Genomic DNA, 11,565 nt, shown 5'->3' on the forward strand with positions numbered 1-11,565 from the left:
GAGTTTGAGTTACGTCCCTTGAATCAGAAACAAAAATGGCGCCGTGTTTCAAGAAGTTGGGATACCCGGTGCTATCAAGCCATGCATTGACCTAACCTTTTATCTTCCCAACAGGTTTATGTAAGCTGGTGCACGACAGGTCGAACTCAACATAATAAGGTGTTAGTATAACAAGTTCACGTCATAGTTTAAATAACAAAGCATATCCCACTATTTATTACACCGGCCCATGTCATATGTTGTTGTAAACAAATGGTGTGCACATGTTTACTTTTTGTAGGCCTACACAGTACAGTACTAATATTCATGCCCGGCACTTTTTGATTTTGTCCATTAGTTGGCATAGGACCGCTTCGTAGCTCTGACGACGCAATATATAAAAAAATCTCTCGTAGTCAGAAAGCTGTACGTTATCAGGTTGGACACAACGGCGCATAATAATCATGCATTCGGGTAACTGTTACCCATTTCTGTAATAATTTTATTACTGAAATGGGTAATAAAGTGAAATAAAAACACACAAAGTTCTTTTGCTCATTATGAACAAAAAAGGGCATCATTCTTTCAACATAATCAAATAAAAAATACAATGAGGTACAATTGTGTACAAAAATATGTAAATTCAATTGTCTAAATTTTTGTGAAAAAGACAAATTGTATCACCTCCATTAATTATAGGGGGTTGTAGAGTAGCTATAAATAGCACACATAAAAAATCATGCTCACCTATCACATTTGTACTGGATGTGAAGTCAATGGAGAACAAAGTCAGTGATATGGTTTGTCCTTTTCAAAAAAAGTCCGACATCAGAATTGATAATTTTTTTTGTGCACAGATGTACTTCATTGTGTTATTTATTTGATTTAGTTGCCAGAATGACGCCCTTTTTTGCTCCAAGTGTTTAAAAGAACTTTGTGTGTTTTTATTTCACTTTATTCCCCATTTCAGTAATAAAATTGCTACTCAAATGGGTAACTGTTACCCAAATGCAGGATTATTACCCATATGCGCCGTTGTGCCCAACCTGGTTATCGCAGCTAATGTTTGCTGTGGCCTAACTTTGTTGAAAAAAAAGGCTAACGAATCGTTTGCCATGTTTTTTCTTCTAAAAAAATTGTAGCGTATGTCTTTTGAATGGAATATTTTAAAAGAGTCATATATGTTGTCACGATAATGCATACTTAGTTTATCATATATGTATATTATGTAAGAGGGAAAGTAATTGTCCAACTTTGATTTCTACGATCAGACTTTTCCATTGCTTACAAAAAAGTCACCACATATACTTTAAAACAAAAATCAGTATTTTTTTCAATCTTTTTAATTTCAGTTTACAAGATGGATACGCCAGAAGACAACACAGCAGTAATCCGCATGAAGAGGGACTTTGACAGCTTTCTGTCCAATACAAGTCGACAAGGACTTCCACGGTTTGATCTGGATCGCAGCCTAGATATGTCCCTGAATCAATCCTCACAGTCAGCTCTGTCCATCAAAGTCCTGCTTGGTATGTGCAGTTTTGTCTGTATAGATGTAATGTTTAAGCTAGGGTTGTTCATGTGTGCTTTACTTAGCTTATACTTCATTTTGACTCACGGTAAGTTAGCAGATTGACCTAAAACTATAAATAGGGGATATCCTAAGATATTATTTGTATTGTTTTCCATGCAAAATTTAAACACTGTGTGAACTGCAGTATTTTGCCTGATTCCAACAAGTTTAAGTTGGATCACCTAGAACGTTTCTTCTGGAATGGATGAGCTGGAGTTTATCTTTTAATAAGTTAGTTTGCTACTTGAATTTTTTATAAAAACTGTTGTTTTAGTTTGAGAAAATTTCCCTTTATATCAGTGGAATGCTTGACTAATAAAAATCCTGGATTTGACTCTTTATTAGTGGAGGCACTTAATGACATTCAGCAATGCCTTTTGTGGTCGGGATATGTTGAAATGAATGTTTATACCAAGTATGAGGTAATATGTGAATTGCTTTGATTATAAATTGAAATTGGAATGTGCAGTTCTGACTTCTGGCTTGCTACTGTTAAGCAGAATTTCAGAAATTTACTAGTGGTCAAACCAGTGGGAATTTAGAAGGAGTTCTTGAGGAAAAGGTAGCTTGCAGAACTGGTAAGGGTTTATGAAGATACAGATATATGTGATGACATGTATAATATGTATATTTTTTGTATATTTTTGATTATTTCAAAGACAGGGAAAAGGAAGGAAGATTGAAAGATGCTGAAATGGCTGCTTCTAAAAGCAAAATTTTACAACTGCAGTCTGAGGTTGATCATATGCGAACATCTTGTAAAAGGGCCAAAATTGAGATGGATTTGAATGTTGGTAACATGAAAGGAGATAGGGAGGTAAGTCATGTTAAAAGCCTATTGCCGTAAACTGTACTGATATTAAAGATGTTTCTAGTAATCTACTGTCTTTTTCATTTGTTTAAGGACTTGTGATTTGACAATACCCAATTATTATTTAGCAGAATTACACAAATCCTTCATGTTATTCTGATATATATTGTGATAGAAAAAAATCTTCTGTGGCCAGTGTTTCAATTAGTAGCCGGTTGCCAGCAAAATTAGACGGCTATTCATCAATTTTGAACCAGCATTTTTTTTTTAGAATACATGTATATGTAACAGAGGTAATTATTTTTTTAATGCCTCCTCTAGGAGTCGAACCTGGGACCCCTGGTTTACTAGTCTTACGGCTTACACCCTACCAAATGAGCTAAAGAGAAATTCTCCCTAGCCGAGTTGGAAGGAAGCGGCTATTTTTTTTTACCAGGGTGACATACATATAGGTCAACATTATAGCATATTTATATACAGTCAAACTTGACTGGTGGTCAGCTGCTTATAATGACAATTTTGATAAAGTCCCAAGTCTGCTTATCACATAATGACATGTATAGTGACCACCTGCAGAACCTGACCGGCAAATGGTTTGTTTGATCAAAAAAATAATCTGTAGTGTCACTGTTTCATTTTCTGCAAACATATACAAAATATAGGTCCGTTGACAGGTCATAATGACTGGTCTTCCAACCAAATAACAAGACAAGATATTTATTTTTCTGTATCTGCAGCGAGAGGAGGAAATGATGAAGGAACTGAAAGCCAAACTAAAGTACATGTCTGACAAGGAGAAAAATCTAAAGGAGGAACTTGAGGCCTGCCGAGGGGAGTTGAAGCAGAAGAATGCTGAGTTTGAGGCGAAGATGTTGGCCCAGCAGAAAGAGAAAGTACAGAAGCAGCAGATGCTACAACAGGCAAGAACCTTTATAATAGTCCTCGCATGGTTAAACTAACTTCTGTGGTCCCGTCAGTGTTTAGATGAAAAGTTCAAGGTTGATAACTAAAAGGTTTCCTCTGGCATGACTAGAGCTATAATCTATGTTGGCAAACAAATAATGAGGAACTGATTTAAAAAAATTATTACTCTGTTGTAATAGTCTTGTATGATAGATAGGTTTGGTAGCATGAATACAGAAAGAAATAGTATTTCTAAACATTTTCTTCAGGTTGGTAAGTCTCGATTGTGAAAAGATTCATGTAGCACAACCAGAAAATGTGTTTATATGTGATGTTTCAATGACTAGTAAGGTATGTACTCTGTCGTCTTCATCAGACAAATGTCCAGTGAAGCATTTGTACACAAAGGTGTAAAATATGTACAAATTGTCCACCAATCAATGTCGATTCGGCTACGCTGCAAGTATGTATAATTAGTTTTTATATACGAAATGTACCGAAATGACTCAATTCTACTACGCTTTGTTTAATACTTGGTCATAGGTGTGCAAGAGTCTATGAGCCCATAGAAATAGCACATGTACCACACAATACTTGTTTTATCAGGATAACATACATGTATTAAAGTCACAGACATATTTCCAACTTGTTTTATTGAAATCTTTGGGCAGTAAAATTATAGAGTCATGAAAACAAGTATGACTGAATTGTGTTAAAGTCTAACAATTATATGTAAATATTACCTATCTAGTTCTGATGTAGTTTGTCTGTAATAATTTTTCTCTGCAGTTGAGAGATTCATCAAAAACTAAAATCTTTGAGCTGCAAAATGACCTGATGAAGTGCCAGACAGAAACGCAGCAAGCCAAAGTGGAGGTGGAGCAAACCAGTGAACAGTTACAACTACAGTTAAAGTAGGTAACAGACGGGAAAATATCTAACGTACTGCATTTGTTACAGACATTGTTTTATAAGGTTATTTTGAAAATGTGTACCATCAAACATTCATATTGATTGATAAAAACTAAAAACAATTCCAAAGGAAGAAAATCATAACTTAAAAAGTGTTGTTTAGATTGTTTACCTAGGCATTTTTGTTTCTAACTTCTGGAATAAAAAAAATAAAAAAACGAAAAGAGAAAGAAAAAAAATGACACAAAAAAACTGATTGATGAAACAGTAATTGTCATTTTGAAGTATTAATATATTTCTGATCTTATCTTGGAAAGCAAGTAGAAGTTTTGAGTGATTCTGATAGATCCGTAAACTAGTGTTTGAAACTTTTGTGATATTTTGTGAAAACATGTTTCTGTTATTAAACGTGAAGTATGAAAAAAACCCTGTTGTTTAAAGTTTTTGAAGCATTATCAAAGCTTTACTCCCTGTTTATGTCAAGATCAATTGTTTACAAGTATATGATTCCAAAAGTGATGAAGTTATTTCCGAATAATTGATAATAAATTGTGAAAACAGTAAATGGCAACAGGTATATTATGAATTTTTACACAACCAAGAGTTTATTAATTTTATTGAATTAGTTTTCTGAAGAACTAATAATGATATAAACAGTATATACAACAGCCAGTCCAAGGTGGAGCTGACATAACTTGAACATCATTACAAGCTGCTAAATATAGGTTGCATAGGTTTTATTGTGATCTTAAAGAACAATTATGTATGACTTATTTATCCGATGTAGGTGACAGGTTTTGCATTACCCATTGCATTACCCATAGCCATTAATCAACAACTGTTTTGTGTTAAACAAACCTAATAAGGGTAGGCAGTTATATTTTTTTTATTTTTTTTATGAAATGACCCATTTTAGGAGATCAGCTGATTTGTCATTGGAGCTGAAGGAGTTAGAGGAATACAGAAACACTGCTCAGCAAGCTGAACACAAGATCAAGGTAAGCATTTCACTGAATATTTAAATGTTATAGATAATTACTTCTACAATGCTTGACTTCCATGTGCCTTCTTAAGTCTGCGGTCTGAACACACCCCCTACCATTACGAGTTTTTTAATTTAATATACAAGATTAGGTTTTCTTTTGTCTTCAATTTCCAGTATAACCAACTCCTTTTTCAACATCCTTTATTTCCCACTTGTCCAGGCCTGAATATTACAAACACAATGAGGAAGTCTCAAATTAAGTTATAGCTTGAGTGACTAAGGCAGTATCGTGTTGAGTAAAGGGAAATTAAGTTCAAAGTCAGTTTGGCTTGATTGGCTTTTATATAGGGTGAATATACTTGGCAAACAAGATTGAAACTGATTTGTTATTCTTGGTCAAGAAATGCTGTTGAAATTTATTCTTAAAGAATAAATATAGATACACTGTATAGGTAAGAAGTCTGTAAAAAGGACTGAAAGAAAGTTGTCTTGGAAAAAACTGTGAAATTATTCAGAAATATACATAAACGTGTTGTAAACAGCTGTGTAAAATTTCCCGAAACAAGTTAATACACATTCAAGCTATGTTATAATACTGGTATGTCAGATTCATTATGATTTTATGATCATGTAAAACTTCAGGGCCGAGTTGTTCAAAAGGTGATAAGCATAATCGGTGATTAGTGCAAATCTTAATTTTTGTATATCTTTTAAACACAACCATTGAATTAGTTACAACTCTCCAGATACCAAATATTTAGTAAAAGTATTTACAGGTGAAATTGTGAGATTTTACCTTGTTTATTGACAAAATTATTTCAGGTTGAAAAAAATATCGTTAAACTGTGATTACCGTAAATTTTCGCGTATAGTGCACACTTTTTTAAGCTAACCACCTCTTGAACAACTGGGCCCAGATAAACAAGGTCTTCGTTATATCCATGTAAAGATACGTCCAATTGTATGACAATTGATATATTTTAAAAGTACATTGAATTGATGACCCAGGTACATGTAGTTGAGAATAAACTCACTCAATTGAATATAAACAACAATCATTTCTCACCATGTGCATATGTGGTTTATCCAAATAACACATATATCTATTTTTAAAAAAGGGGTTGTATTTTTGTACCCAATACATGATTTGACAAAAGAACACTCAATATTTGATGCAAATGTGTCATCTCAAAATATTGCAATGTAATGCGATTTTGGAACCTCTTGATCAAAGGTCTGATCAATTCAATTATTTCAAAATTTTATATATATCTAGATGTTCAAATATAAGATTTCAAGAAGGTAAAATTGATCACACCTGTTACATGATTCCGGCAGCTGGAGTAAGATGGAATAAAATATACAGCAAATATAGGGCACATGTGTTTACTATGATATGTACATATTAATTATTGTAATGTTGTACCCAGATGCTGGAACAACAGGTGAGTAGGATGTCGGAGGACGCTATAATGACCCAGGCAATGAAAAGTCAAATCATCTCTCTCCCAGCTTTGGAGAAGGAAGTCAGGAAACTTCGAGAGGAAAACGAGTATCTTAGGTCAGTGATTTAATTATCAAGTTTTCTTTAAATGCCAGAAATAAAACAAAAAGTGATTTTAAATTTCATTGTAGGGTAAAACAAATTTCATATGATATATGATACAACATGTGATATCTCGTACAAGTTTTGTATTTGTGTAGAGAAAACAAAATCTGAATCATACATATTAGAGTGGGTTAAGGGCTTATGCAGGTCAACTGCTAAAAGTGCAGGAAATTCAAATAACCCAGTAGGATACATGGACCTCAGATTTTGGGTTTTACCCACAACAAGTCTGACATAGTTCATATTCAAGAGCGTTTTGCTCTACCAGGACTATTAATCACTGAAATAAGCCTGCTGCATTTCTTTTTATCAGCTATTGTGGTCTAATAATAAAAAAAAAATGATCTCATATAGTGTAGGAATGCTTTTCCTTTTATGGATGTGGATTTGTATACATTTCCACATGTTCTTAACAACAGTAAAATATATAGGTTCCATTAATTAAACATTAAAACACAAAAAGTGTGTTAGGAAAGTAAGTTATATATATTTTTCTGGGATGATATATTGTCTTTTTCCTACCTGTGTCCATCAGGGGTACAAATGAAAACAACCTCTTACTGAAAGAACAAGCAGAAAGTATGAAGAAGAAATTGGAAAGGTTAGAACAGCGTACAGAAGAGTTTGCAAAAATGGAAGTTGAAAATACAGTAAGTGTTTTTCTATTCATTGTACTTTCCTGTTGTGACATTTTTGAGGTCTTTACAAAAAAAATTGGCGGTTATTTTCATTTTAAAAGTTATCTTCAAAAGTGATGTTGATATTGTCGTAACACTTGCATGCTTTCCATTTCAGTAAAAATTCATTTAATCTACAAATGCCAAATGAAAGCATGAATAGTAGAAAATGTAATGTACTGAATTTACTATTTACTATATGAAAGAGAAAGGCGATTGTTATTACTTACATTATCTGTATATGGTATTATAAACTTAGACTTACTATTAAATGGCAGTTCAGATTTGTCTCTTGGGGAAAACATCCAGGTATTCAAATCAGTACAGAGGTTTATTAAAGACAGTGGGAGGTTCTATTTTCTCTCTCTCTCTCTCTCCTTTTTTTTTTTTTTTATATTTTTGTGTAAAATCTATTGATGTTGCCATTTACACTGTATAAAATGTATCTGGGAGAAGGCTTCATAAGCTGGAATAACTTGTGCCTAATCCATTTGCAAATTTCTGCAATAAAATATGTTTAAATCAAATTTACTATAATTCTTTCAGGAAATGAAGCATCGTCTTGAGAAATGGGAGTCTGTAGATAGTGACGGAGTGAGAATACAGTAAGTGAAGGGTTTTAGTTGCAACTGTGTATTTCGTTATAAAATAACAAACTTACGACATACTTCTAAAACTATTAATACAAAAACAAATGCCTTATCCTCACCAATAGGCCAATCATACAATAATACACAATAATGACAATATACCTTACACCTATACCTTATTTTCACTATTGGCAAAGACCTGGATGACACTTTACGGCAAATAATCCGTAATTGGTCTAGTGTTGTAGACATTATTATATCGTGTGACTACAGTTGTTTATTTTTATGCAAATTTAAGTTGTGTTTAAACTTGAAATATCTGTTTATTCCAAGCAGAACATGTGATGCCTTTGGCATTTGTTTAAACAAGATAAATGTATCGAGTGAAAATTTATTTGTGAATGTAAAATTATTTCTGAATGATGTTATTACCTTGTGGGCAAGAAGACCCATTGCTTTCTTCATTCCTTTGGAATTAATTTTGATTTTTGATATTAAAATAAAACTAAAAAAATAAAAATGTTGTTGAGTGTAGATTTTTTCTCTAACCTGTTACATACTACAGAATAATATTCTGGTGAGGTTATCTAATGATAACTCCATTTGATCATATTAAGGAAATTGAAAAAAAGTGGTTGGCTTGATAAAGTGACAGCCTGGAATTTGCATACACACCAATTACCACATCTACTGCTGTCGATGTCATACAATTTTGCCTCTTTCATTGAAAAAATTTGCATCACTCTGCCAATCTAGTGGTTGTCATCATTAATACCAGCCATGTTCTATGGTTAGGTTATCAGATGGCAACTCCAGTTGATGGAAAAATCTGTATCTGTATTTTTTTTTTCAGAATTATAACCATTACTATTATCCATATGTTGTAAAGCGCTTTAGAGTAAGTTTGCAAAATTATATAGGGCGCTATATAAATGTTGTATATTATTATTATCATTCAGTGTAGATTGAAAATATCACTTATCAGTGTTCTTTGTCAAATATGACAGTACATTTACTGAATTTATATTTTAGCTGAAGGTCTTAAAAAAATCAGAAAATATATAAAAACAGAAGCACACAGTGAAGTATTTCTAAATCAAATTAAGATTTTTTTTAACTGTTCATTGACAGAAATCCGACCCAGATGAGTCAGAGGATAGCACATCTACAGGAGATGAACGCTGTACTGCTGGAGAAACAGGGCGAGCTGCAGAGCAGGTCTGTACACATGTTTTACAAGTTATATATTAATTTTTCACAGTGTTGGTACTTCGATGAAATAAAGACATGGCTACATATTGTAATTACTGGTGATTATCACTTCTACGTCTTTGTTAAATTCTTTTGAATAAAAATGGTTTATATAGAAAATGTCTTGTAGCTTCCACCTAGAGGAGGAGAACGGCAGATGTCTACAGTACAAGTATGAGATATTACAGAAACAACACGATCAGGACAAGATCAGATCACAACATCTCATGGAGCAGCTTAAACGCTTCCAGCGCAAACTTCTTCTCTTCTCTAAGGTACATCCCACGGATAAATCTTCTGCTTTATCCAAATTATATCTATGCAGACTATGTTAACTCAACCCTGCATGCTACATAGTGGGAGGTAATGGCCGGGAGTTCATACCAGTGCCAGTAGCTGCATCAATAGTAGTCTCTGACTAATGGTATGATTTTGACAACAGTGAGTTAACGGTGACAGTTGACTTTTATTCTCCACTCCTTTACACCTCAAGAGGATTTGTCGAGGGTTTTACTCCCTATTCATAACTCTTGAGGGTGTGATTCCCAATCTTCAACATATACGGTACGCATGAAAGAGGGGCCACTTTCTTACATGGGAGAAGCTCTATCTCTGTAAAAGAAAAACATAAGTTTGGTACATGTTTGACATTTAATAGCAGAGGTTACAGTGTGTAAGGATGTTTTTGATAGTACATTGTATTACATTTTGATCTCTACCTTCAGTAATATCAATAAAACGCTTTTCGTTCTTAACTGTTATATAAGAATGCCATCTTGGTACATTCCAACAATTTTATTTCCTATACTGTTAAATTGTTTCCAAACTGATCCCTGAAGTATTTCGACATCCTGTCTTGACTGTTATGTTAGAATGCCATTTCTACCTAATGTGACCACTATCCTGTGTAACTTGACAAGTATGTTGTGCCTAAGGATGTCAGATTAGACAGGTTTTACTGTATACTGGGACATTTTTGCCCTTTGACCTTGAAATCAATTTGTACCCAATGTTGATTTCACCCTTCACATAATTACTATGTTTATTATGCTGTTCACTTCTGCTTTAACTCATTCACCCCTGAAGTTTCATAATGAACCATTCCAACCTTTGAATTGGAAGAGCTCAAATGTGTCTTCGGGGTGAATGAGTTAATGAGAAATTTGTCCTCGTTACAGCGGGCGAAAAAGATGAAAAATATTACCCTACCCATCTATATGATGGGCAGTCATTTTGCTAAAAAATGGTGTCGATATGATAAGATTTTAAGACTTTGAAATGTGTATTTTAGATAAATATATATAAATATTATAGATTGTCTAGTAAATATATATTTACTTTGTCATATTGCTGTTTTCTGTAGGAAAGAGATGGGTACAAACAGATCATAGATTCCTATGAGAGTGAACTGACCAGTAATATCGGGTCACTGACCACAAGTCGTGTCCAGCACCTGGAGGGAGTCATCGATGGCTATAGGAAACAGGCAGAGACTCTGGAGGCTACTATCAGTAAACTGACACAGAAGCTGACTGACTACAAAATGCAGGGTAGCCATAAGGTACAGGAAAAGGTTTAACATGAATAAAATCTGAAATGTCAAAGCGATGGTTGAAGAAAACATAGTTGAAGAAAACATTTTCCAGGAATAACTGTATGGAAGGGATCAAAGGGATTTTTTTCAGAGACCCCCTGTCACTTATTTAAAGTGATTTAATATCAGGAAGGGCAGGCAAATCTGATTTTTAAAACTGTCCACCCTGAACTCATTCACCCCTGAAGACACAATTGAACTCTTCAAATTCAAAGGTTCATTATGAAATTTCAGGGGTGGATGAGTTAACATATAATTAGGTCACCTGAGTCAAGTGACCTATTGCGATCGCCTTTTGTCCGACGTCGTCCGTCGTGCGTCCGTAAACAATTTACATTTTCGACCTCCTCTCCAAAACCCCTGAACCAATTTCAATGAAATTTTGCAAGGACCTTCCATGGACAAAGGTCAACAGAAATTGTGAATTTCTTGACCCTTGGGTCTCACGTTTCCCCCTGGGGAGGGGGTAAACTTTACTATAGTTTATATAGGGAAATCACATTTTGGACCAATATTTGTTTAATTTCCATTGGAAGTAATTCAATTTGGGTTAGCATTATCAGTATTAGGTAGCAGTTTGATAGTATGCACCTATGAGCCCTGACTGACCCCCAGGGGCTGATGGGTGGGGCCAAAAAGGGTTGAATTGACTGAAATTTCAAAAATCTTCTTCTCAAGACC

At 34.0% G+C, this 11,565-nt stretch overlaps 1 protein-coding gene across 1 annotated transcript in view; it reads left to right on the top strand.

Annotated features, from left to right (window-relative positions):
• Window positions 1–11,565, top strand: part of LOC110448590 (mitotic spindle assembly checkpoint protein MAD1-like) — a 17,377-nt gene continuing 5,812 nt past the window's right edge. The window contains exons 1-12 of the mRNA XM_021494922.1: window positions 1–161; window positions 1,332–1,508; window positions 2,212–2,369; window positions 3,101–3,283; window positions 4,056–4,180; window positions 5,095–5,176; window positions 6,594–6,724; window positions 7,308–7,422; window positions 7,996–8,054; window positions 9,171–9,257; window positions 9,421–9,565; window positions 10,654–10,851. Coding sequence (XP_021350597.1) covers window positions 1,340–1,508; window positions 2,212–2,369; window positions 3,101–3,283; window positions 4,056–4,180; window positions 5,095–5,176; window positions 6,594–6,724; window positions 7,308–7,422; window positions 7,996–8,054; window positions 9,171–9,257; window positions 9,421–9,565; window positions 10,654–10,851 — 1,452 coding nt within the window. The 5' untranslated portion in view covers window positions 1–161; window positions 1,332–1,339. The remainder of the gene's footprint in view (window positions 162–1,331; window positions 1,509–2,211; window positions 2,370–3,100; window positions 3,284–4,055; window positions 4,181–5,094; window positions 5,177–6,593; window positions 6,725–7,307; window positions 7,423–7,995; window positions 8,055–9,170; window positions 9,258–9,420; window positions 9,566–10,653; window positions 10,852–11,565) is intronic.

This window comes from Mizuhopecten yessoensis, unplaced genomic scaffold (assembly GCF_002113885.1).
Source record: "Mizuhopecten yessoensis strain PY_sf001 unplaced genomic scaffold, ASM211388v2 scaffold4121, whole genome shotgun sequence".
Taxonomy (NCBI): Eukaryota; Metazoa; Mollusca; class Bivalvia; order Pectinida; family Pectinidae; genus Mizuhopecten; species Mizuhopecten yessoensis.